Source organism: Lissotriton helveticus, chromosome 7, assembly GCF_964261635.1.
Source record: "Lissotriton helveticus chromosome 7, aLisHel1.1, whole genome shotgun sequence".
Taxonomy (NCBI): Eukaryota; Metazoa; Chordata; class Amphibia; order Caudata; family Salamandridae; genus Lissotriton; species Lissotriton helveticus.
Window position 1 is genome coordinate 824,890,952 of NC_136068.1, and position 25,908 is coordinate 824,916,859.

Genomic DNA, 25,908 nt, shown 5'->3' on the forward strand with positions numbered 1-25,908 from the left:
GCCTTTCCGCCTGTACCACTTCTGCAGAGTGCTGAGGAAGATCAGGCGCGACCGGGCCCAAGTCTTCCTTGTGGCTCCGGATTGGGCATGAAGATACGGTATCCCGAGATACTCAACATGGCGATCGATCCCCCGATCCGATTGCCTCTTCGGGAGAATCTTCTGTCGCAGCAGCAGGGGACGGTTCTCCACCCGAACCTGTCCAGCCTCCTCCTCCATGCGTGGAGATTGATCGGCGACAGTTGACACCTTTCGATCTTCCTCCCGAAGTCTGTGATGTCATTCTGGCAGCCAGGCGTCCCTCTACAAAAACGGTATACTCCTGTAGGTGGAACAAGTTTGTGGCATGGTGCACGGCAAAGGCTGTGGATCCCCTTTCTGCCCCTCTTTCCGAGTGTCAGGAATGTCAGTAGCCCAAGATAGATATTAGCCACTAACCTCTTCTTTAGCAGCCAGCGGGGACCACAGCTTGTAGAGAAGCCTCCCAATTTCCCTAAATGCAACTCCCCATAGTGTGATAGACACAACTAAGGAAAGCAGCACCCCGGGGAAAAAGGGAAGGGGACAAAATAACAAAAGACACTGCCGGGATTGCTCGTTTCCTAGGTCTGGTCTAGGTGTTTGTACTTTCTTTGTACAGGAGCAACTACAGAGAGACACAAAAGAGAAAAATCGGTGTAAAGGGAACAGAACAATACACATACACACTTTTACCAGGAACCACACCCAAAACACACTTACAATGAACCCAGCAATGCTAATCCATGGGTTGCTTTTCTTTTCCAGCTGTAGATCAATTAAGCCAAACAATTAGGAGTCTTTACCATATGGCTGGCATGAAATAAACTGCTCAAAATATCCAGATCAAAGTTAAGAAGCTGTTAGCATCACAGCTCGTTGAAATGCAGTGGCGCAGGCTAGTACACAATCAGAGCTTGCTGCCCACTACAGTATCTGTGAACAATATCACTGAGGACTGAAATTCACACCAGTACACAAAAAGAACTGTCTCTTTTTCAGCACGCAAGAACCTAGGGCAAGAGCACCTTACCTTGAAAAGGCCCGTACTGTATTCATACCCTGATTCCCTGCAAATAAGTTCTTTACAGGTCGGTATGTGAATGCAGCATAGCTTCGAAGAACATGAGGAATCCTCCGCACTCAAGGTGAGAAATGAACTACTCCTTCACTGCTCGGGTGAGTTAATGAGCACGGCGGCGCTCACCTCTGAGGATAGGGAATACTGTTCTCCTTGGCGGGAAGGAAAGCGTCCGCTTTCCCTGTCGCTCTGAAAGTGAATGAAACAGAAACCGGCTTCGCGCGGGAAGGAAAGCGTCCGCGATGCCGGTCTCTTAGAAGGTATGAAACAAACCGGCTCCTTTCTGGAGAAATGTTATCTGTGTTGCCGGCCGGGGCAAAGGACAGTGCATTAGCAGGATCTGTAGCGAGAAAGAAAGCGTCCGCGCATTCCCGTGAAAACACCACAGCTGCAGAGGAAAGGCTACGTCACGAACAGGAAACGACAAAGGGAAGATTGACAAGCACCCTCCATGTCAAGAGGAGGTGCTTATAAGGAAGTCGCGGGCATCCATTTCTTTTGCTTAACCACCGGCTCCCATTGCATTCTGGGATTTGTAGTGCAGCGGTTCCTGAATCTGACACACAGATGCCCATGCACACAGGAGGATTTATAAGGGGAAAGATTTCTTCCTAGAATCGCTACACCAAGGTTCTTTTGTTCCTTCTTTCTTTAGCCCAGCAGGGCTCTGCTCTGGGCACTATCAAAGGTTATCTTTCGGCCATTTCCACCTTTCTATGGCTTCCTGATCAGCCTTCTCTTTTTAAGTCCCCAGTTGTGAACCGTTTTCTAAAAGGCATTACGCACACTTTCCCTCCGGTGCCATTTATCATGCCTCGGTGGGACTTAAACCTTGTCTTGACGTTTCTGATGTGCGCTCCCTTCGAGCCCCTTCATAACTGTCCTTTACATCTTCTCACTCTTAAGACGACTTTCCTGGTAGCTATCACCTCTGCCAGAAGTGTGAGTGAGCTCCAGGCTCTTTCTTCTAAACCTCCCTTCCTTTCTAATCACCCAGACAAGGTGGTTCTGAGGACCTGTACTTTTTTCTTGCCAAAGGTTGTCATGCCCTTCCACATCGGGCAGATCATTTTGCCCACCTTCTTTCCGCCTCCGCATCCTTCCAGAGAGGAAGAGAGGCTCCACCATCTGGACCCAAAACGTGCGCTTTCCTTCGACCTGAGCCGCACCCAACAGTTCCGGGTGGATGACCAGCTCTTTGTTGGCTACGTGGGCTCCAAAAAAGGTCGGGCCGTGCACAAACGGACCATCTTTAGGTGGGTCGTTCTCTGCATCAAGCCTGTTATTCGTTGGCTAAGAAGGAGCCTCCTGTGGGGTTGCGTGCCCATTCCACCAGGGCAAAGCCAGCCACCACTGCCTTGGGACGCGGCGTTCCTTTGCAGGACATTTTTCAGGCAGATACATGGGCCTCGCTGCACACGTTTACCAAGCACTACTGCCTTGACAGTCCAGTCCGGAGGGACAGCTTCTTTGACCGTTCGGTGCTCCGTGACTTTCTGGTGTAATCTTGTTCGCAGACCCACCACCGGGGTTGGTATTGCTGGGGTATCTATTCTAAGGTAAGGAATCTATCACTAACATGTCTCTTTCAGATGCACAAGTTACTGATAGATTCCTTACCACCCCACCCATCCTCCCCGTTCTGGGAACTGATTACTAGGGTTACGGTAATCCCTTTTAGGGCCCTAGTTTTATGCACCAATGGTCAGTATCTTGCATGGCACTGCATTCCTGGCGCGGAAATTCGTGTACAGAACTGACGTCAGCGCGCATGGGTGGCACCTAAGTACTCTCCGTGACGTCATCTCGGCGCTTATGATGCCAGTGACAGACGCGGAGCCGCAGGATGCTACCTACTGACGCACAGGGGTACTGCTAAGCAAAACTTTCCAGATCCAGTCTGATGCCTGGGAATATTCTAAGGTAAGGAATCTATCACTAAGTAATGTCTCTTACAGATATATCGTTACACGTGTGGTAACTTGTGCATTAGTGGGGAAGAGCCCTATGGGATTATAAACATTTTCTTTGAAAAAACGTTGCTTAAGACAGAAAATAAAAATATTAACTTTAGAGACAACCTAAGATTAGAACAATCTAATTGTGGCAAGCAGGCAAACTAGCTGGTAAACTGTAGGTACTTCGCGTTCTAATCACAAAAGCATAAACTACAAATCTGCACTGTTCAATTCAGCACTAGAGGCAGATTCTACTTTACAGCCATGCTCCCTTCCTTGCATACATGGGCCTCATACCAGTTCAGTCCATTCAACTGTGAGTTAATCCATAGGATTTTTTTATGGTGGCAGGTGTGAAGGCAGGAGAGTGATGGAAACCACAGAGACCCTGTTGATTTGAAGTAACATAATCTTAGTGTAATGTCCTTGTTCTGTCATATATTTATCAGTGGGTAGTATCCAAAGCAAGAGGGAAAACATTTAGGTGAAAACCAAGCTTAGGAAACCTAATAAGTCAGGCAAAAGCTCCTCTGCATCTTTAAGCCATAATGCCTATTGTCCATGGTAGACGCATCATGCTTGTAGTGCTTGAAGATTGTGTATGGTGTGGTTTACGTAATGGCCCTGCAAATGTCTCTGACTGGAAAGTCCCTGGAGTATCCCACCAAATACCTTGTCTGAAAGAAAAGCTCACTTTAAGCATTGCATGGAGAGATGCAAGAAATGGACCATTTGTTAACTGAGTTTTTGGATGTGGTGTTTACTGCATCTGTTGCCTACAGGTGGTGAAGTACTGGTGAGTAGAACAGCGATCTCTTGGTTTGCACAGATCAATCTGAGATCATCCCTAACATCAGTGTGGCGCACCTCGTCAGCCAAGGAATAATATAATATGGGCGTGTAAAGAAACTGTTTGAAAAAAAATCTAATTTGGGTGAAATTTAGTCACCAGTGTTGAGATATAAGCCGAGAAGACTACTGCACATTTCACTTGTCCCTATTTTAGGAGATGTGGATGTAATAGACACACAAAGCACAGGCATGTACTCCATGGTTATTCCCAAGACATAAGAGGTTTTGAAGAGGCTGTCCAAAGTGAAGAAGATGAAATCACTGTCAGAGATCAAAGACATTTTGGGACAGACATCCCAGGGTATGCAAGGTCACAGCATGCAAGAGAAGTAGGTTCTGTTACACATCGATTGTCAGCACTGGCAAAAGCAGACACCTGCATGGAGGAGTGAAGCATGGCTATGTGTATGCTGTACATTTAACCACTTTGAGAAGGAGTTTCCAGTCCCATCAATAGTGGCAGCTTACCTGCATGCTGAGAATATGAGAGACCGGAGACATTGAAGAAATAGTTTGTGGCCTATCTGTTTGATTGGCCAATAAACTAAATCGAACACTATGTGGCAACATCAATGTATGTTAATTCTATGAACAAACCTGCGGATTAGGACATCCAAGTTGCTTTATTAAGAAACGTTCTTTCATTTGTTTGACATTATTTATTTCTTTTGTAGGTGTTTGTGCAGTAAATGGCTTCCTGTATGTGGTCGGGGGAGATGATGGATCCTGTAACTTAGCATCAGTGGAGTATTATAATCCAGTCACTGATAAGTGGACGTTATTGCCTACAAATATGAGCACTGGAAGAAGTTATGCGGGTAAGCAGAAGACTGTTTATGCTACAGTCTGATATCAAAGAAAGAACGTTTTGTTGTGTACCTTTGAAATGCTATCATGACAGTGTCTGTACACTAGAAGTCCCTGTTCTCCTGCACTGGATCTTTCATAGATTCACATGCTTGAATCATTCCCATAGCTGAAATGGCAGTCCCACAGTATAACAAGAACTCATTAATGTGTGTTATATATATATGTCCGAGGCTGTGAAACAACACATTTATTTCACATCCTTTAAAAAAAACTCGACTTCAGCCAATCAGGTTACAGCACGCTATTAACCACTCCACTCAGGAGCCACCATACTTCAGATTTTCAACCATATGTCGTATGATGGGAGTCTCCATGTGCTCTGCTCAGTTCTCTTCAGAAAAGAGGCTCATTTTCGAGATTTCAACTCCAAAAGCAAGTAATATTTAAAGAAGTGTTTCTCTCTAACTCTGACAACAGAGAATCTAGCGTTATGCCAGACACCTGGAAAAAAAGCCTTTTCAGGCTTTGTGGCGCCTGTGGGAAGAAAGACTTCCTTCAGAGGATCCCCAAAAGGAATGCATATATTGCTTATATCTTTCACACAAAGTGAAAGACTGCAAGATCTGTCTCACTTTCTCCTACAAGACCTTGAAGGATAGAGAAGGGAGGCTACTGTTGTGGCATCAAAAGAAAAATATCGTAAAACTGAGGAAGCTCCTAAAAAGGCTTCAAAAAGAATCATTACAGACTTCTGTCGAGCGAAGCTCATTTTCAAAGCATTCCAAAGAGGAGGATTCCTCAAAGTGCACTTCTGAGCCTACAAATCCAAGTAACATTTTTATTAGGTTTAAAAATCCTATGAGCAAACCGTCAAGAACAGTAAAGCCATCAACAAAATACCTTGTGTATGTCATTATCAAACAGGTGTCTCCGAAAAACACCATCGTTACCAATGGTGACGACCGTGACTAAGACGACGGCATCGTCCACAATGACAACGACAACTAATTTAACGCCGGTCAAGCTGTCCACTATGAAATCGATAACAACGCTGTGGACAATAGTAGGGAAGACACTGAAATAATCCAGATTTCAGAAAAGGGTAAATTGTGCCCTTAAAACCTGAGCATACATCTCCTGGTAAAGTGTCACCTTTACCACCAAGTCACCTGTTAGATATAGAAGAATGTAACAATGAGGAGGAAGATGCTGATGGACCATTTGGTCCTGCATACAGCCCAACTGACCTCCATGTTAAATATCAAGATGATGACTAAATGGAGGGTGAATACTTTCCTCCTCAGATTGATTATATTGTGGGTTATAGATGTGAACGGCCCTGCGCTAAACTACTACCCACTATATTGGTAACCCAATAAACAGACAAGACAAGTTGCATGGAAACGTATACACATCAGTGGGGAGCCATTATCAACTAGCTACATATTAATTAACCTATACACCTTCACTCTTTTAGCTTTTCTTTTATTGAAAAAAAAATTCTTTTAAAAGCCTCTTTCAAAAAACCTTTTTACTTGTTATATCGGTACATTTCATCCAAAATTTCTTTACAGTGATAACTCTTTAATCACATTTAAAACAAAGCACAAGTCCCATGAATAGTTCTTGATTCCCTGATACAGTCACAGCCCACAGGGCTCATGTGAAGAAAGTGAAGAGAAAAGTAATCATCAGGTTAAAAAATTAAGATGCTTCCACGTAGGTTTCTTAATCAAAGCATGATAGATTGTGTAGATGTCCGTTATCCTCGATGAATTGCTGACATAGTATTTCTGTACTAAGATGATCTTTTCCGTGCAAAATAACTGCCACTCTCAAGCCATGCATATTCAAGGTACAATTTATAACCATGATAAAGATTGAAGGAACGTAATCTGATATGGAGCAGTTATTTTACACCGAAAGATCATCTTGATACGGAACTACTATGATAGCAATTCATCGAGGATAAAAGACACATCTATGTTATGTTAAAATTTATTTCTAGATCGCACGTTCACCAGACGGTTTCTTGGCGCTATGGGCAGAACGGTAGCTGTACCAGATAGTGAGTGGGTGTCAGTTGTAAGAGTGGGAGAAAAGCCAGGTCTTGAGTAATTTCCTAAATTGGGTATAGGAATCCGCCTTGCGCAAATAGGGAGGAAGGGCGTTCCAAAATTGGGAGGCCTAGGTCGTATATCTAAGGCCACCATACTTCTTCTCTTTAAAAGAATGGGAAACCAGCTAGTTCTTTTTAGAGGAACGTAGATCACGAGAGGGAAAATACCGCTGAATATTTAAAGCAATAAAGGCAAGGCCACTTCCTAGCAGGGCTTTGTGAATGGTACAGCCCAGCTTGAACAGACAGCGTTGGGGTTATGTGAAGCCAATGAAGGCTTTTCAGCAGTGGTTTCGCGTGGGAGTGCTTAGGCTGTCGAAGAATACGTTTGGCAGCCTGGTCCTGAACCCGTTGCAAGCGTTGTGCTTGGTACGCAGGTATACCAACGTACAGGGAATTGGCATAATCGATACGCAAGATAACCAGGGCGAGAACCACTTGGGTCAAGGCTTCGATGGAGAGGAATCTACTGATTTTTCGGATTCTGCGCAGGTGGAAAAAGCATGCTGAGACCACTGAGCTAACCTGGGCCTTCATGGTAAGATCATTGCTGATCATGTTTCCCAGGCTTTTTACTGACGAGACCGGGGCTGGGGGATTCCCTAAAGATGGAGGCCAAAAGCTGGAGTTCCACGGATTAGCCACGCCACCAGTAAGAATCAACTCTGTTTTATCTGGGTTAAATTTGAGTTGATTAGCATTCATCCAGTCACTAATGAAGTTCATTATGGATTGGAAGTTAGTGATGGATGAGGCTGATGGATCGATGTTAAAGATCAGCTGGAGGTCATCGGCATAATTGAACACCACAACCTTTCTCTTACGCAAGGCTAGAATCAGGGGGAGAATGTACAAGTTGAACAGTAAAGGTGAGAGTGAGGAACCCTGTGGAACCCCGCAGGTCCGTTTTGTTTGTTCTGCCCTGAAACTCGCGAGGCGAACAGATTGGCAACGATTGCTAAGGAAGGAGGTAATCCATTTCAATGGCAGATCCTGGAGCCCAGCGCTGCTGACATGGTCGATTAAAAGCTGATGGTTGATCATGTCAAAAGCAGCCGACAGGTCAAGGAGCACCAGGGCCTGGGTGGTACCCTGGTCCGCTCCCTTTCTTAACTCGTCCAGTACTGCTAGGACGACAGTTTTGGTGGAGTGTTCAGATCTAAATCCTGCTTGGTGAGGGTCCAGGTAATGGGTCCGTTCTACGAAGGCACTGAGGCTGTTGGCCACATGGGCTTCCATGACCGTACTCAAGTAAGGTAGCAAAGAAATGGGGCGATAGTTGCCAGGTACTTGCGGATCTAAGCTAGGTTTTTTGAGGATAGGAACAACTTCAGCCATCTTAAATAGGTCTGGAACAATTCCTTGAGCAAGGTAGTTGTTAATAAGCGATAGAGGGGGATCCGGACAGCATGAAAAAACTTCCTGAAGAATGTGAGGGGACAGCTGTCCAGAGGGAAGCCAGAACCAACTTTCTTAAGAAGACCGAAGAAGGCTTCTTTAGTAACAAGGGGAAAGTGATCCAGAGAAGCAGTGTTTGTGTCGCAACATAAACAAGCATTGAAATGCAATATGTCTCGGATTTATTTGAGTTAGAGCTAATGGCATTGTAAATGGCAGTATCTTTTAGCCATGTGTTATGGAGTGTATGCATGTGGTGTGTAGTGGAATTATGTGGGTTGGATTGGAATTGTAGCAATGGTGGCATGCTGCGCTTTAGATGAATATGTGTAAAAGTAAAGTGCACCATATTGCGATTGCTAAAATAGGTAATTGTGGATGCGTTAACAATTGATGTGTGCACTGATGGCTGGTGGTGTGTGTGCCTGTAGAAATTGTGCACTGATGGCTGGTGGTGTGTGTGCCTGGTGGAAGTGTGCACTGCCGGCTGGTGGTGTGTGTGCCTGGTGAAAGCGTGCACTGACGGCTGGTGTTGTGTGTGCATGGTGAAAGTGTGCACTGATGGCTGGTGGTGTGTGTGTGTTTGGTGAAAGCGCGCACTGACGTCTGGTGGTGTGTGCCTGGTGGAAGCCTGCACTGACGGCTGGTGGTGTTTGTGCCCGGTGAAAGCGTGCACTGACGGCTGGTGGTGGTTGTGGCCGGTGAAAGCGTGCACTGACGGCTGGTGGTGGTGTGTGTGTGGTTGTGTGTGTGGTTGCGTGTGTGTGGTTGCGTGTGTGTTGGTGAGTGTGTGGTGGTGAGTGTGTGGTGGTGAGTGTGTGGTGGTGAGAGTGTGGTGTGAGAGTGTGTGTGGTCTTGTGTGTGGTCTTATGTGTGTGTGTGGTGGACTTAGTTCGAGTTTTCGTACCCTCACACTGCTCACCCTGCACACTCTCACACTGATCACCCTGCACACTCTCACACTGCTCACCCTGCACACTCTCACACTGCTCACCCTGCACACTCTCACACTGCTCACCCTACACACTCACACACTGCTCACCCTACACACTCACACACTGCTCACCCTACACACTCACACACTGCTCACCTTACACACAATGTTCACCCTGCACACTCACACACTGCTCACCCTACACACTCACACAATGTTCACCTTGCATGCTCACACACTGTTAACCCTGCATACTCACACACTGCTCACCCTGCATACTCACACACTGCTCACCCTACACACTCACACACTGCTCACCCTACATAATACAAAAATCCTAGCTCTGCCCTTTGGCCTGTGTTGTAATCGTACAGTAGGTTGTGAGTAGTTGGGCTTGATTGGTTGGGGCGTCCCCTCCTTGCTGCTCCCCTCACAGAAGGCCGGCTGCCTCCATGAAGCTCCCAAGACACATGTTCACCTGTTCTTTGTGTTAGCTCCTGTGTGTCAGTGCACCGTGTAAGCGCACACGCATACCCTGCTCTCTCTGGAACATTCACTCTCCAGAGTCACTCTCACTCTGCAGTCACTCTCACTCTGCTGTCACTATCCCTCACAGACGGCTGGTGGTGTGTGTGCCTGGTGAAAGCGTGCAATGACGGCTGGTGTTGTATGTGCTTGGTGAAAGCGTGCACTGACGGCTGGTGGTGTGTGTGTTCCTGGTGAAAGCGTGTAGTGACGGCTGGTGTTGTGTGTGCCTGTTGAAAGTGTGCACCGATGGTGTGTGTGTGTGCCTGGTGGTGTGTGTGTGTGCCTGGTGAGTGTGTGGTGGTGAGTGTGTGTGTGGTGTGTGTGTGGTGGTGTGTGCGTGTGGTGTGTGTGGTCTTATGTATTTAGTGTTGTGTGTGTGTGTGGGGTGTGTGTGGTGTGTGTCTGTGTGGTGTTGTGTGATCCTCTGTGAGACACTGGGGTCTGTTGTCTGGAATGGAAGCTTTGGTCAGATGGGGGAGCATGGAAATGTTGCGCTCCTGTGAAAGAGCTGGCAGGTGATTGGGGTCCCCCTTAGGAGCCAAAGACTCTGAAAGCAGTGCCCCTGTCTTTAACACCACCACACCAGTGTGCCTCAAGTAACATGTTCCCGGTCTTCTACAACGCAGGGGCAGAGAGGAGAGGAGAGGCAGGACAACGCAGGGGCAGAGAGAAGAGGCAGGACAACGCAGGGGCAGAGAGGAGAGGCAGGACACAACGCAGGGGCAGAGAGGAGAGGCAGGTGACAACGCAGGGGCAGAGAGGAGAGGCAGGACACATTTCAGCGGCGGAGAGGAGAGGCAGGACACAACGCAGGGGCACAGAGGAGAGGCAGGTGACAACGCAGGGGCAGGGACGAGAGACAGGATACAACGCAGGGGCGGAGAGGCAGGATACAACGCAGGGGCGGAGAGGCAGGATACAACGCAGGGGCGGAGAGGCAGGATACAACGCAGGGGCGGAGAGGCAGGATACATCGCAGGGGCGGAGAGGCAGGATACAACGCAGGGGCAGAGAGGAGAGGCAGGTGACAACGCAGGGGCAGAGAGGAGAGGCAGGTGACAACGCAGGGGCAGAGAGGAGAGGCAGGACACAACGCAGGGGCAGAGAGGAGAGCCTGGACAACGCAAGGCCAGAGAGGAGAGCCAGTACAACGCAGAGCCAGAGAGGAGACGCAGGACACAAGGCAGGGGCAGAGAGGAGAGGCAGGACAACGCAGGGTCAGAGAGGAGAAGCAGGACAACGCAGGGGCAGAGAGGAGAGGCAAGACACAACGCAGGGGCAGAGAGGAGAGGCAAGACACAACGCAGGGGCCGAGAGGAGAGGCAGGACACAACGCAAGGGGGGACAGGTGAGGCAGGACACAACGCAAGGGGGGAAGAGGTGAGGCAGGACACAACGCAGGGGCAGAGAGGAGAGGCAGGACAACGCAGGGGCAGAGAGGAGAGGCAGGACAACGCTGGGGCAGAGAGGAGAGGCAAGACAACGCAGGGGTGGAGAGGAGAGGCAGGACACAACGCAAGGGGGGAGAGGTGAGGCAGGACACAACGCAGGGGGCAGAGAGGAGAGGCATCTGGAGGGGAGAGTTAACTAGGGGAAAGGGCAGGGACACGAGTGGTTTTGAAATGGGGCGGGGGCTAATGGGGACATTAGCAACATAAAAGGGAATTAAGAAGGTAGAATAAAAGAAATGAAGTGAAGTGAAATTAGAGAAAATGTGGAGAGAGGAAACATACGAGAAAGATAGAGGTGTGCTATCGGAATGAGAGGGGGTGCTTGAGGCGTGGAAAGGGAAGGAAGAACACGGAAACTGGAAAAGGAGAAGAAAAGCATTGGCAGGTGGAGCGGCAGTGACTCAGAAAGGTGGGTGCCTTTTGCAGAGCGGTAGAGGGCAAGGAAACTAGAAGGGAGAGCGGCACGCGGGGAAAGAACCCAATAGAGCTGAAATTGTGCATTCAGGAGAGCAGAGAAGGCCAAATAGGGAAGTGAGGGGAGGGGGCAGGGAGGAACAGGATGGGAATGGGCAGAGCAGGCCTATAATAGGGAGAAAAACATGCGCAGAAATATAAACGCGAGGGGGAGGGGCAGATAGGCAAAATACGAAAGAAAAGGTGGTGCGAGGCGGAAAATGTGCAATAGGGTAGATGGTCTCTTGTATCCTGGAGAAGATAGGGGTAGAAAAAGAGGAATAAGATGCAGCTTGTGGTGAAGAGCAGGGCAGGCGGGAGACAGGGACGTGGAACTGGTGCGAGGAAAGGGGCAGTGTAGATAGCACAGAATGCGGGTGGAGGGAGGATAAGCAAAATCAGTGGCGAGGAAACGGGTTGCAGAGAAGGTGCTGAAGAAAGATAGAGGGAGAAGGGTGGTGGTGACCGGTGCGGGGGCTGGGGTAGGACAGGCGGTTAGGGAGGGGTAGGATTGAGGCAAGAGAAGCAGAGGGGTAGAAGGGGGCGAGAGGGAAGGAGGGCTGCAGCCCTGGAAGATCCAGCGCAGATGAGATAAGAGTGAGAGACTGGGAGAGCGATACGGGAGGGAAGGGTGGATTGAGGCACAGCAAGCGGCGAGGCACGGGATACAGGGAGCCCGAATGGACACGATGGGGCAGGATGGGGATGGGTGGAGACAGGTGAGGTATCAGGTTTGAGGCAAGTAGTTTAGAGAGGTGGAGGGCAGTGAGAAAGGCACCTGTGTCTAGGCTGCATATGAAACCTGTAAAAGTTGATTTGCTCTGATATTGTAACAGCTTACAAGCACTTCGTTTATTTTCATCAGCTGTGTTAGGTTTTCGTGAAATCCCTTGTAGTGGCTCTCACAAAAAAACACCGTCCTTTGTTTCTATTTCTCAAAACAGCTACATAATTAGATTGATTATTTCATGTGTCTCTGCTTGTGTTCGCCGGAGAGAGCACGAAAAATAAATTAGCACATAGCAGGGCCTACAAAGACAGATAATATGCCCTTGTGTTTCCTACGAAGCCGTGTTTGACATTTGGCGCTGGCTAGCAAGCCTGACTTTGCTTTCAGAAATAACAGGTGGCGCGCTGGAGTGTTCTGTCTCAAAAGAAGACGCATCGTGCAGGGCTGTTTGTATCGGTAGTATCTCAGCTTAAGTTCTGATGCTTCCTGTTATCTTTCGCCTCTAACAAAATAGTTCATGAACTGGCAACAAAAAACTGCTACTTAAATTTTTGTATGAGCAGTGATAACAGACACTTTTGCTTATTGTATAGACAATATATACAGATTATGTCCTATATACATTGATTATTAACTATATACATCTATTTACAATACATAGTCAAATAATATTTCGCAAAACAGTGTCAATGTGTCGACGTTTCGGTCTCAGAATTCAAAATTAAATGAGACCATCCTCAGGACCAATGTTGCACCATGAATTAATGGAATGTCACCCTGGATTAATCCTCCTGACACTCTAACATGGATTCACGCATTCAATCGTGATAGCCGGGCATAATTAAAATACAAAAATTTAAGTAGCAGTTTTTTGTTGCCAGTTCATGAATTATCATCTGGATATTCACCGATGTTTATGTAAAATCTCTTAAATTGCTGATATAAAATCAATGATTATATAATTATAATCTCCAGTTATTCATTTGAAGATTGTTCATTTTTTATGACATGTATCTAACTTATTGAATAATAAGAAATAATTCCTCTAGGAACCTCTCTGTTCTTGTTATTGATTATACCCAGTTCCGGGGGAATATTGGGTTGCCCTCTCTAGTAAACATCTAACAAAATAGAGCGTTCTCTGAGTCATGAGTTCCAATCCTGGCAAAGCAGAAAAGCTGCGTAATATAAATTGAGAAGTATTAGCAGGTGTGACATAGAGCGCTTAACAGCAGATATGCGTTATGTAATTATTATTTTGGAAGTTGTGTTTTAATTCGTGTATTAGAGACTGGCGCAACGATTCTTACTTCATAAATGTTGATTCGTCCTAACAGCAAGCACCTGCCTCCTTAAGTGAATCTCAATTTATTTCAATATGCTCCGGCAATCCATATAAAGATCAATAGCTCCCCTCCAGGGAGCGCACACGCCCCTTAGCGTGGGAACCATCGCAGCTTCATGATCAATTCAAGACTTGGAGTTAAGAAAACAGTGACGTCAGACTGCCCCAAAGAGGTTCCATGTTTGTTCACCTGACAGGTTTCTTGGCTGCTGTCCACAGAACCGCCTCGTGTCCCGCAGCTCCCCCACCCTCCAGTGCTGCCCCCCCAAAACACACACACACACGGGCTGGGACGAGATAATACAAGCACGGCCGGCGCCTCGGACCGAGCTCACGAGGATGTGCACTAACGCCTCCGCAGCCGCCGCCGTCGTGCGCACAAGAGTCACACACGTGAGATGCGCCCTCACTGCCCGGACCCCACAACCCCAAGGGTCACACACGTCACATGCGCCCCCACTGCTGTAACCCCACGACCCCAAGGGTCAAACACGTGGTGTGCCTGTGCAGTGGTGCACTCAGAGGTAGTATGAGATGCATCTTCCTACTCATGCACGCAGAGAACACACGCGAGTTAAGCCCTCACAGCTGAGTCCACAAAGATGATAGTGCTCCCCACCCTCCAGTGCTGCCCTCCCAAAACCCACACACACGGGCTGGGACGAGATAATACAAGCACGGGCTGCGCCTCAGACCGAGCTCACGAGGATGTGCACTAACGCCTCCGCAGCCGCCGCCGTGCGCAGAAGAGTCACACACGTGAGATGCGCCCTCACTGCCCAGACTCCACAACACCAAGGGTCACACACGTCACATGCGCCCCCACTGCTGTGACCCCAAGGGTCAAAAACGTGGTGTGCCTTCGCAGTGGTACACTCAGAGGTAGTATGAGATGCATCTTCCTACTCATGCACGCAGAGAACACACGCGAGTTAAACCCTCACAGCTGAGTCCACAAAGATGATAGTGAGAAATGGACTTTCACAGTCATGCACTCAGTGAAAGCGCAGGCTCTAGAGTCTGTCACACGGCTTCGCCACACCTTCACAACAATGCTTGTGAAGCCCGGTCATCTGCTAACCAGAAGTTAAAAGCAAGCGACACTTCAACCGATCGCGAAAGCGATCGTATTGTAAAAAAAAAAATGCAAGTAACTGGAGAGTGCTGAATGCGTGCCCAGCATCTGGCTTCAATTACCGCGGCCCTGACAGCTGGTAATTGATGAATTATAGCCTTCTGCTGCGCGTGCCCGCACGGAATATGCAGGAAGTGGAGAAACTCTACAGACTATGGCCTATTGCGTGCTGCCTTGTAAAAACACAGCCATGCGAGGGCCAATTGCCATGCAGCCGGCATAAATAACGAACAAAATTCACGCGCTTCTCTGGAATTCGTAGGTTAGATTTTCGAAGTCCTCTCAAAAGGACTCTGATGCCACACCCACTTCATGGGATGTAGGCCGAGCCCTAAAAAGGCAGAGGGTCAATAGGTTTAGGAATGCTTGCCTTGATAGTGACAATTTTCTTAATAAAAAAGTGATAAAGTGAGTCACACAAAGATTGAGGAGTAGGTTTCGCAATAACTCGATCTAATTTAGAGAGTTCATCAACTATCGAAAAGATTTCCTTAGCTTTATTAGCTGAGTTTAGTATTTTGGCCGAAAAGCACTCAGCCTTAGTCTGAAGAATCAGTTTTTTATAGTCTTTGAATAGAGACATGAAAATGGCCTTGAGATTAGGGCAGTAATTGCGTCGCCATTTGCGTTCCGCTTGCCTCAGGGTTCGTTTTTTTTTTGCCTTCAGCTCTGTTGAGAACCAGCGTTGTGCATCATGGGGCCTCTTTATTTTAACTTTCTTCAGAGGTGCTGTGCTGTCTCTAACCCCGTCCAACCAGGTGTTGATATTTGCCGCTTGAATATGGGGCGACTCCTCCACGGCAATAGGTGCTGAGGCAATTAATGAGGAGCAGAGGTCCTCCATATCCACTTTGTTCCAGTTTCTAGCTAAGAAATGGCCTAATGGAGGGGTGGTGTGAGGACGGACAGAGGGGATGACAAAGGTAACTAGATGGTGATCCGACCATGTACACGGGGCCACTTGTAGGTGGGAAATATCCAAGTTGGTGGTCCAAGGTGTGCCCTTTGACATGGGTGGTGACTTTTGAGTGTTGAGTACAGTTCATTCCCATTAGAAGTTCGGTGAATTCGATAGAGCAGGGGCTTTCATGTGCATCATTGGGCCAATAGTTAATGTCCCCCACGATTAAGACTCGAGAGTTATTGACCACCAACTCAGCTATCCTGTCACCCACCAACTGGGGAAATGTGGGCATATGATATGGGGGTCTGTAGAGTAACACACAAATAAATGAGAGATCATGAGACTCAAATTTTAGTGAAAGGCTATCGACTAGAGGGATGCCTAAAGAGGTCAGGGCAGTGAATTTGTGTTTCTGGTTGATTATGGCTGTCACCCCTCCTCCCGCTTTCCCTGCAGGTTGATCTACCTGAAGGATATGATAGTCATCAGGGAGTGCCGCGAGAATGTCAGGGCCTGAGTCCTCTGTCAGCCATGTTTCAGAGAGAAGGAGGATGTCTGGCTTAGCAGTATCCAGTAGATAGAATATCTCATGGTGGTGTTTTACCATAGAGCGTGTGTTCAAGTAACATACTAGTAGTCCTTTTTGCACCTGATGTATAGGGCTAGATGGAGCTATTGAACATTTGTTGTGCAAGGGAGACTTTTGGTCAGTAGCTTTTAAAGGAATAGCAGGAGAGGGGTTCCCCTGTGAATAAATCCCAAGTGAGTTTAGTTTGTCCTTGGTACGAGGACTAATGTCCGCAGCTCCTTGCAGTAGTTATAGTTCTGATGAGGAATATGTTTAAAAAAAACGGGCATAATGTATGGCCCCTGGCCCCGAACGGGCTCGTACGGGCGCAGACGGGCTTGCCTTTGGCGCGCCGCCAGCTCACCCGCTGCGCGCGCCCACTGCTCGGGAGGGATTTAAATAAGAGTGCGGGAATCCGCCCTCTCCGGTCTCCAACCCGGAAGAGGGGAATTCAATAATGTCATGGCCGGTACTCCCTCCACACAACCGGAATAAGGACCCGTGGTGGACCGGGGAGCAGTGCGGGTCAGGGGGTGCAGATGAGTCACAATAGTGCAATAATTTTTGTTTTTAAAAAGATTGTAGCAAAGTTTATAAGGAAAATGCAGTTCACCCCCAGCATACAAGTTAAATCACTCACTCAGCTAGAAGATGAAGCGCACATCCACTGCGCGAAAGAAACATCATTGATTTAAATAAGAGTGCGGGATTCCACCCTCTCCGATCTCCAACCCGGAAGAGGGGAATTCAATGATGTCGTGGCCGGTACTCCCTCCACACAACCGGGATAAGGACCCGTGGTAGACCGGGGAGCAGTTCGGGTCAGGGTGCAGGTGAGTCACAATAGTGCAATAATTTCTGTTTTTTAAAAAAGATTGTAGCGAAGTTTAAAAGGAAAATGCAGTTCACCCCCAGCATACAAGTTAAATCACACAACTAGCTAGAAGATGCAGCGTGCGTCCGCACCCAGGACACCCAGGAGTTAAGAAAGGCTACACCACCTCAATATTTTCACGATTATGAACCATTAGTACAAGATTATACATATCAAAAAGAGATGATGCAAGTTTCTAGAGCACAGGTTAGAGTTTAAGATTTATGTTAGCAGATTACCACAAAAGGTTGCCGGGTACCTCCAAGTCCTCACCTCCAAAGGAATCAGTGGTACCACACTCTCCATAGGTTCAGCCATCCATACATAGAACCTCTCATTGGGGTACAAGTCCCAAAAAATCAAACACCGCAAGTAAAACTGATCCCGCCATACTTGAAGGAAGACGTATATTCAGATGATGCAAAGAGAAAGGGGAGGTGCAGGTCGACCAGGATAAGGGATCTCAATGATGTGATTATTTAGATCGTATTTCTCCACCACTTACGCCTCAGCCAGCTAGAACTCGCCACTGGACATTATAGGAGGGTTTCAAACTGTTTTGGAAAGGGCATCCAAAAGATTTGATATTCCCATTCCAGTTCAAGAAAGTGACTTTTTTTAATGACTTTAAACATGCATCTCAAAAGTTAGTGAAAGCAATTTCCATAATATACTTAATCTGGAATGAGGAAATTATATTACTGAAAAACCCAGCGACTGTGTCAGCAATCTTTACTCGTATGGACTAGAAATATAAGGCACCAGGCAACACTCTAAGTTGTCTCATTGGTCATCCTAATGCTGACTCCATAGTAATTCAAGCAGCTCAGTGCCGTTCAAGAAATCCATCTGCACCATGCACTTATCCTACAGATCAGGAAGGAAGACGTCTCTATAACATAGGCAAGAGGTTTTCCACCGTTGTGTCAACCACAGTAAGAGCAGCTAACGCCCTAGCTATTCTTGGGCATTATGATCAAAAGATGTAGTTGTACAACAGTGTGTATATTGAGTTCTTTCCCGAAGATAAACAGTTGGAAGCTAAGAAAATTCTCCTGCAAGGAGAAAAGGCATTGTTAGAAGTGGTTGACTGTGCATTAGACATCACAACAACAGGCTTTAGACAACTTGCAGAAGCAAAATACTCTATATACCTTATGACATAGAAGCACTCTTTGGAAAACACATTGGTGAAGCACTCCAGCCAATTAAAGCAGATATCGACACTGCCATGTCACTTGGTATTCTATAACGACAACATCAGTCATTTTGAGGGATCAGAGGTTGAGTACAATTTTCCTATAGAGGAGGTTTCCAGTCCTACAGATATCAACCATGTCTGTTTCACCAACAACCTTATCGTGAATATCAACCATACTGTCCCACCTTCAGCAGCCTACCCGAAGCAAGCTCCACAAAGAAAGTAAGGACCTAAAGCTAAGGACCAGGCCAGAAGCAAATGACTACCCAGGCACCGATTACAAAACCATTAAAACCATTAAAACACAAATTTCTGCTAGTGTCCGTTCATATCTGGTGTTGTGGAGGAGTTCATAAGGGCAAGAGGCATAAAGTATAAAAAAAAAACTCAGCACTTTATCATCCGTAAAGGCATGGTTTAGTGGAATGATATATAAAAGTGCTGAAGGAAAGTTTGCAACAAGCTGTTGTGAGTGGAGTGAACTGTGAGCGTGAGTTTAAGAAGAAAGTGTGTGAATATCTCGTAGAAAAGGGAATAAAGTTTCTAAGTTCAGTTATCCTCTAAAAATTATCAAAGTGTTTATAAATGCCGTTAGAACAAGTGATCATAAAATATGGAATCCGAACAGAGTAGCCAGATATCACTCAAAGAGGGTGAATCAAAAGTCCTCATGCGTGGAGTCCAGGTGCAAGTAGTGCTGTGGTGGATAATGCTCATTTAAAGGAGTGTTCTGGCTGAGACCACAACGGGTCAAGAAGGCTGCTCTGCGTCTGAAAGACTATGTTTAAAGTATATTGTTATTTTATACACTATTTTTTCTCCATTTTGAATATTATTTTTGTTATTTTTGCAAATATTATTAGGAAACCCTCTTTCTCATGTTAAACAATATTGAAAAGGAAGCTGTGTGTGGTATTCTGTACACTAGTAATAACCTCAGCTATTAGAATGCCCAGTTGGTAGCTAGGGTGTATTTGTGCTTATGAAAGTTCTAACTCAGTTGGCTGTTAAAGATTGCTGTAGCTGGCTGGGGTCTCTGTAACATGCAGCTTATTAAAGCTTATTAAAGAGCTGGCATAGTATTAGAATTTGCTCATGCCCTCTCCTTTGCATATGGAATAAAGTTTACTGTAAGGCTTCAACACGATTTTTGTTTTTTACAAATGTCATGTGAATGGAGAGATACATGCACATTTATGTATATTCCCTTAAACACTTCAGTTGATATTTTGGTTATGATCCAAAATGTAAAAGCCTTGCAATTCATTAATTATGGTGTGCTAAGCAACTATGATACTCCCTCAATGCTCTGCTTATGAGCTCATACAGTATGTCACAGATGACGTTTCAGATGTAATCCTCAGTAACATCACATCTCTATTGACATTATGAAAGACATTACTGCATCTACATGTGATCATGGAATCACATCTCCTTTACCACCTTACACACATGATGGCGGTAAAAAGGGGTTACAGTAGTACCTTAGCTTTGAAATTTCACATATGCTCAGGTTTTGTGTTGTGCCCAATACTGACACCCCTAACTTTAAGTTTTTCCTGGGTATTTCTTTAAGGTTTGAATATGGTAGTTCTAATTTTGAGTGATGTTGAGTAATAGGGTCGTTATTGTAATAGGTTGCTGAAAAAGGAAGGAAAGTTAGAGCTGTATTTTCCCAAATTTTTGTGTTCATGGACTTTATATTGAAGTTATGTTCATTTGAAATAAAGTGTTTATAAATAATCTTTTTGACTTGTGAGTGAGTAAATTGTTTGTTTGGTTCAAGAGCATTGTACTCTTTTTCGTTACTTCTTACTTCTTTCTCTGGATGCAACAGTTGTTGCCAGCACATTTGCCCTAAATGTGTACGTTGGACATGTTAGTGAAGGACACACAATTTTTTATTCTCTGTTTCTAGGATGTTTGCAAACCTTTTGACGTGCTAAACATTTCCGAAATTGCAGCTGACCATCCTGAAGTTTTTGGATGATATTCACGAACATCTGATTATATTTAGATTTCAATGTAAATTAATTTTTGGGCTCTCGGTATATGTGGGAGGTGTTTTGAGTTGGAGCCGCCCAGGCATGGCCTTTGCCCAAGACAACTGGGGATATACATTTTGTTTACTGTCACAAACATTTATTTAGGGTTGTTTTTGTAACACAGCATAAAGTAGATCCTGCCTTGTTGCTTTATAGAACCAGATTTGTGTGCCCACGCAACTGCATAATGCCTTATCACATATAAGAGGTTTGTGAGCATCATGTTTTGTGTAGTGTCATCTTCAGCTGCATGCAGTGCACAAATATAATGCCTTGTACTTTAGGGGGAATGTGGATACATTTTGGGCTGTAGTAGTAAATATCTTTATTCGATTTTGCATTATAACCATAAAAGCGCATCGTTTACAATTCATTGAAAAAAGGGAAAACATATTGAGAAGAGTGATTGGTTAAGGAAACCGGGGCTAACTGTCTCAGAGATCTGGGTTAAGTTACTATGACATTTTAGTGAAATACATGATAGTAGTACCATTTAAAACCAAGGATAAAACTTGTGCTAAAGTGAAGATATTTACAAGTTTAAAAACAAATTCATCCATATCGTGTTGCAGTAACAGTTGACCTATACATGCTGTACACCTATAATGGATTGTACCCCTCTAATTGATTTGATCACGTTAAAGATCATAACAATTGAAAAAGAAAAATTCCATCAAGTATAATACATACAAAATGTCTTCTACATATTATCACAGTCTTCCTTGCACTATAAATCCTTCAGCCTGGCCTATTTAGTTTTATGCATGATTTTTACTGTCCTGCTTCGTATGGTCCATGCATAGAGCAGGTATCTAGATAGAGTGAAGACCGGGTATTCTGTGGTGTCACTTTTCAGGATTCTAGTGATCTCATTTAAGCAGGTAGCTGCTAAAATCCGACAAATGGGGTTTAGCTATATTCTTCTTGTTTCTTGAAACATCGAACAGAAATACAAGAAACGGGTTTCTTACTCGAGTGCTGGATCACACACAGGACAACAGGGTGAAGTATCATCCCCGTTCCAAATGCTAACAAAACTATTAATTGGTAAAATACCATACCTAAATTTTAGGTATCATATTTTAGCAAGGGGCCGCTCTATTTGATTTAAAAATTCCTCTTGTAGCATGTTATCTTTAAAATTGAGGAACTCTTGTTGAGCCAGCTAACCATGACATGGTTCCAATAATTCTTTTTAAGGTGGATTACCGTTCTTTTTTCAAATTTGCTAGGGGTAAGCCACAGATCAAACATACCAAGTTTGCTCAACCATGTGTTGATGTGTTTAAACCACTCAATAAGTCCTTTGGTATCTAATAGTAGTATGTCTTGAATTGACTCTTTCAAGGGTAGCGGTGAATCATATGCACATCCAATAGACTAATGGTTGAAGGGCGATTACATAAGAAATGCTCCTCATTCCTAAATCTTGTCGCTTGGGAATAAGTGGTGCGTTACGGGGAAGTTCCATGATTGATCTGATAAAATTATTTTCGGCCTTCTCAGTGGCTGCTACATTTACATGGCCCCATAACTCTTCACCGTATAGCGCTGCCCCTAACCCCTTTGCCTGATACACTTGGGTGAATGGGATCAACGAACTGAAGCTTGACTTTTTTAGCTTTGTACATAAGGCCGATCCCACTAGTTGTAGTGAGAGTTTACTTTTTTGTATTTGGGGCCCCCACGATAGTGTGTTAACAAATCTCACTCCCAAGTAATCAAATTGATTAACTTCCTCCAGCACAGTTGAGCCCAGTTTAATATTTCGATTAAAAGACTTGTGCCGATGAAAAACCATGAATTTCGTTTTTAAATAATTAATTTCCAGCCCCTGTTCTTCACAACCCCTCCCAAATTGGTCCACCAGATTTTGGAGCCCCATCGGTTACCTTGAAATAAGCAGAGTGTCATCTGCAAAAAGTAGGGCAGGCACCTCACATCCTGCAAGCTTAGGGGTATCACCCCTACAATCCCTTAGCTGATCAATCAGGCCATTTATATAAAGCGTGAATAATGTTGGTGCCAAAACGCATCCTTGCCTTACTCTGCGGCTCACCCCTATTCTCCTAATACTCTGTTGTTGCCCCATCTTATTTGGGCATAATTTTTTGTGTGGAGTTTGATAAGGATCTGCAAAAGGTTTGGTAGTAACCCAAGGTTACTCAAAGCTGTCCAGAGTTTTCCCCGTGGTACCAAATCAAAGCGGCCCTTAGATGTACAAACACCACGTATAGAGACCCTACCTATTTTTACATATTTCCACAGGATCAAGTGGCAGCGGAGCAACTGATCAACAGTGCTGGTCTTCTCTCGAAACCCTGCCTGCAGTGGTGATAATAAATCCCCCTCACTAATTCATTCCTTCACTCTCTTCAGCAATTGCCGACGGAATATTTTCTGTGCTATATCGATAAGACTTATCGGCCTATAGTTTGTCGGGTCGCTTTTACTCCTTTCGTGTGGATGGGCACGACTTCCGCGTCCAGCCATGTATCTGGCATCTCTGCTCCACCCAATATGGCATTGAATGTGTAATTTAAAATCACACTCCATATTTGTGGTTCAGAGAGGTAAAGGTCACCCGGTAATAGATCTAGGCCTGGGGCTTTCCCCCACTTCATGGTCATGATGGCCTTGTGTGTTTCCTCTACTGAAAATAAAAGACACAGTGTCAGCTTCCTGGAAAAAGAAATCCCTGGGTGCTGCCTCACTTTCCTCTGGTCCTGTAAATAATTTAGAAAAGTGATCCCCCCAAACCTGTGGGAGGATGTATGTCAGTACAACACGATCTTTTAGATCGCGGTACTTTACAACACGGTTTCTACAACGCAAGTCGACTTGCGTTGGAGGGTGCGGATTGAGGATTAATATAATTTTATATTCCAACACCAGCCCACGTAACAGTAGGGAAGGTGTTGGAATATAAAATTACAATATTCCTTAACCAACAGCGCCATCCAGCGCAAGTCGTAGTAACGACTTGCGTTGTAATGGCAGCGTGGTAAAGGTAGTGCGGTGTAAACACCGCGTTGTAAACGATGTTTCCCCTGTGGGAGGATGTGAAAACAGTCTTCCACAACTAAACTTTTTGTCCCTTTTGCAATTAGGTGCCAAAAGTCTGAATAATTTCTAGTCTGAGCCGCAGCAAGTAGGTCTCCCATTGCCCTTGATGCCAATTCCTATGTGCCTCATTCTGGGCCTTTATAGGCTCTTCTATGATTAATAATGGATTCTCTTTGGACAGATTTTATTGCACCCATCAAAGACCGGCATGCTAATTTACAGTCACCAGTAAACCACACTTTTGATTTGGACCTTGTGATTATGTTCCTGCTAGAGCTTTTGTAAAAGAATGTATTGATGTTGCTTAATAAAATCCTAAAAGCGTCTACAATTGTTTGCAAGTCCAAGTTATTAGGTCCTAAGGACACCAGAAAATTGGCTACGATGGTATAGATTTTTGACAGGGACTCTGCATTTTTCCTTTTTTGTGGCCATTTAATCATTCTTTTGTTGTTGCTAGTATCAGTGGGATTCTGGGAATTTAGTTACGCAGATGGACAATGGGAACCAAATACCTCTTTTAATTCTAGAGCGAGTGCATTATGGTCACTATCATTCCTCTCAATGACCCCCCCATATCAATAAGGCTTGGCCATAGTTGTATGTCCATCAGGAAATAATCTATTCTTGTTTTGGAATTCACCCGCTTGTAGGTATGGTGAAGACCGATGTCTGAGATCGGACGGCCACTCACAGCTCGTAATCCATATTTGTAAGTAAGGGAAAACACTTGAAGAGCCACTTAAACATTCTTAGCTAGCTTCTCGTGGCCCAGGGATTGAATGCCCAGTTCCAGGTCTTCTTCATCAGTAATATTTTTAGTAACTTCTAAAGGCTCGAATGTTACATTAAAATCTCCTCCTATTACTATATGATGGTGTATACTTTCCTTCTCAATTATCTTATCTAAGTGCACAATAGTTGGAGAATCTTGGTGTTGTGAGGCAAACCTATTGTAAATATTTACCAGTAGAACAGATTTCGTTAAGCTTGTATCTTTCAGGATCACGGTCATTAGGTTAGAATTATCAGAATCAAGCTTACTGATATAGATCCCCAAATCAATTTTAATCCAGATTGTTAGACCACCCACTGGACGACCCTTTTTCAATGGAATAGCTTCTACACTATGATTGGTGAATCCTACTCTATGAAATGTGTCGACTGCCCATGTCTCCTGGAAGAGGAAGATGTCATAGCTATCTATCAGCCTCACCCAGTCGTCACAGGCAATCTTTGACCTTAATCCTGCTAGGTTCCAGGACAACAACCTGGGTTCCCTGCTATTCTCTCTGGTTGATTGTTGTGCCCTTACCTTGTTAGATGCCAGTGAGTGGGTCAGGTGGGGTTTTATAGTTACCACATTCAGGGACTGTCTCCCCTCAACACTAGCTGTATTAACCCCTGATGATTCAATCGGGCTACAGTGGAGATTATAATGCATAATTGAGATAGCGCTGTGTGGAAACAATCCCTCAGCCCGTCAGATGGGCCTATTTGCAGAGGCTACGTTTGTAATGGCTTTAATATTGCTCTTGGTGGCTTTAGTTAATAAATGCATCTGACTTTGGCCAGTTTGGGCTGTATTAGGATGTATGAATAGCTCATAAATGTGGGTGGCTGTGTGAAAGTTCATGGGCTCTTTAAATTAAGGTCTCTGTGTCAGGAAGATCACAGCTTCAGTTTACTCCCCAGATTAACTGATGGTACAGGAAGGTGCACATCTCAAGAACAGACCGTGAAAGAAGTCTTATTCATATGTGCACGATACATGGGCCACATACATGTCTGAGACACACTTTAGTATGTTTTGGCAGCAGACGACCGACACAAACGTCCAAGATTTACTGGGAGCTTCTGTCTCCTTAAGCTTGGTATTGGGGGTTGAACTGTATCTACCCTGTTTTTATTTCAATGTAGGTGGAATGGTGAATTGTTGTACATGTTATTGGTAGCTTTGGCTTTGTGATGAGCAGGCCAAATCATGTCTGCAGCATGAGTCATATATTTCCTTGTGTCTACTCTTCCTTTAGCCTTGTAGATCTGGTGGCCAAGGGAAGTAATACAATCCACACAAGTTATCTACACTCTGTGTCTTTCTAAATAATTATTTCACTCAGACATCAAGGACTCCCCTGTCTACACTCCTACACTTTTATTAGGATCGTTTGATATACCATTCATTTCTCTCTCCATACATGTCTTACCGACTTTGTTCCTAAATTCCTCAAGTACCACTCAGGGTGCTCAGAATATTCTTTTGACTTTAAAGCATCTTGGGGGTTCCTAAACAAATCAAAAGTAGTTTTGTGCACATGCCAGCGGAGGCCAAATTTATCTTGGAATTATTTTGTGTAACATTGGGGCCTGTTATCCACTTAAAAAAGATACCGTAGATTAGCAAGGTGAATACATTTCACAAAGGTGTTAGAGTTGAG

The 25,908-nt window shown here is 45.1% G+C and overlaps 1 protein-coding gene across 3 annotated transcripts in view; it reads left to right on the forward strand.

The window, feature by feature from the left end:
* KLHL3 (kelch like family member 3) overlaps positions 1-25,908 on the forward strand; it is a 574,547-nt gene that overhangs the window by 545,870 nt on the left and 2,769 nt on the right. For all 3 annotated transcript variants that reach the window (XM_078653303.1, XM_078653304.1, XM_078653305.1), the window contains one exon: positions 4,584-4,727. In XM_078653303.1, coding sequence (XP_078509429.1) covers positions 4,584-4,727 — 144 coding nt within the window. The remainder of the gene's footprint in view (positions 1-4,583; positions 4,728-25,908) is intronic.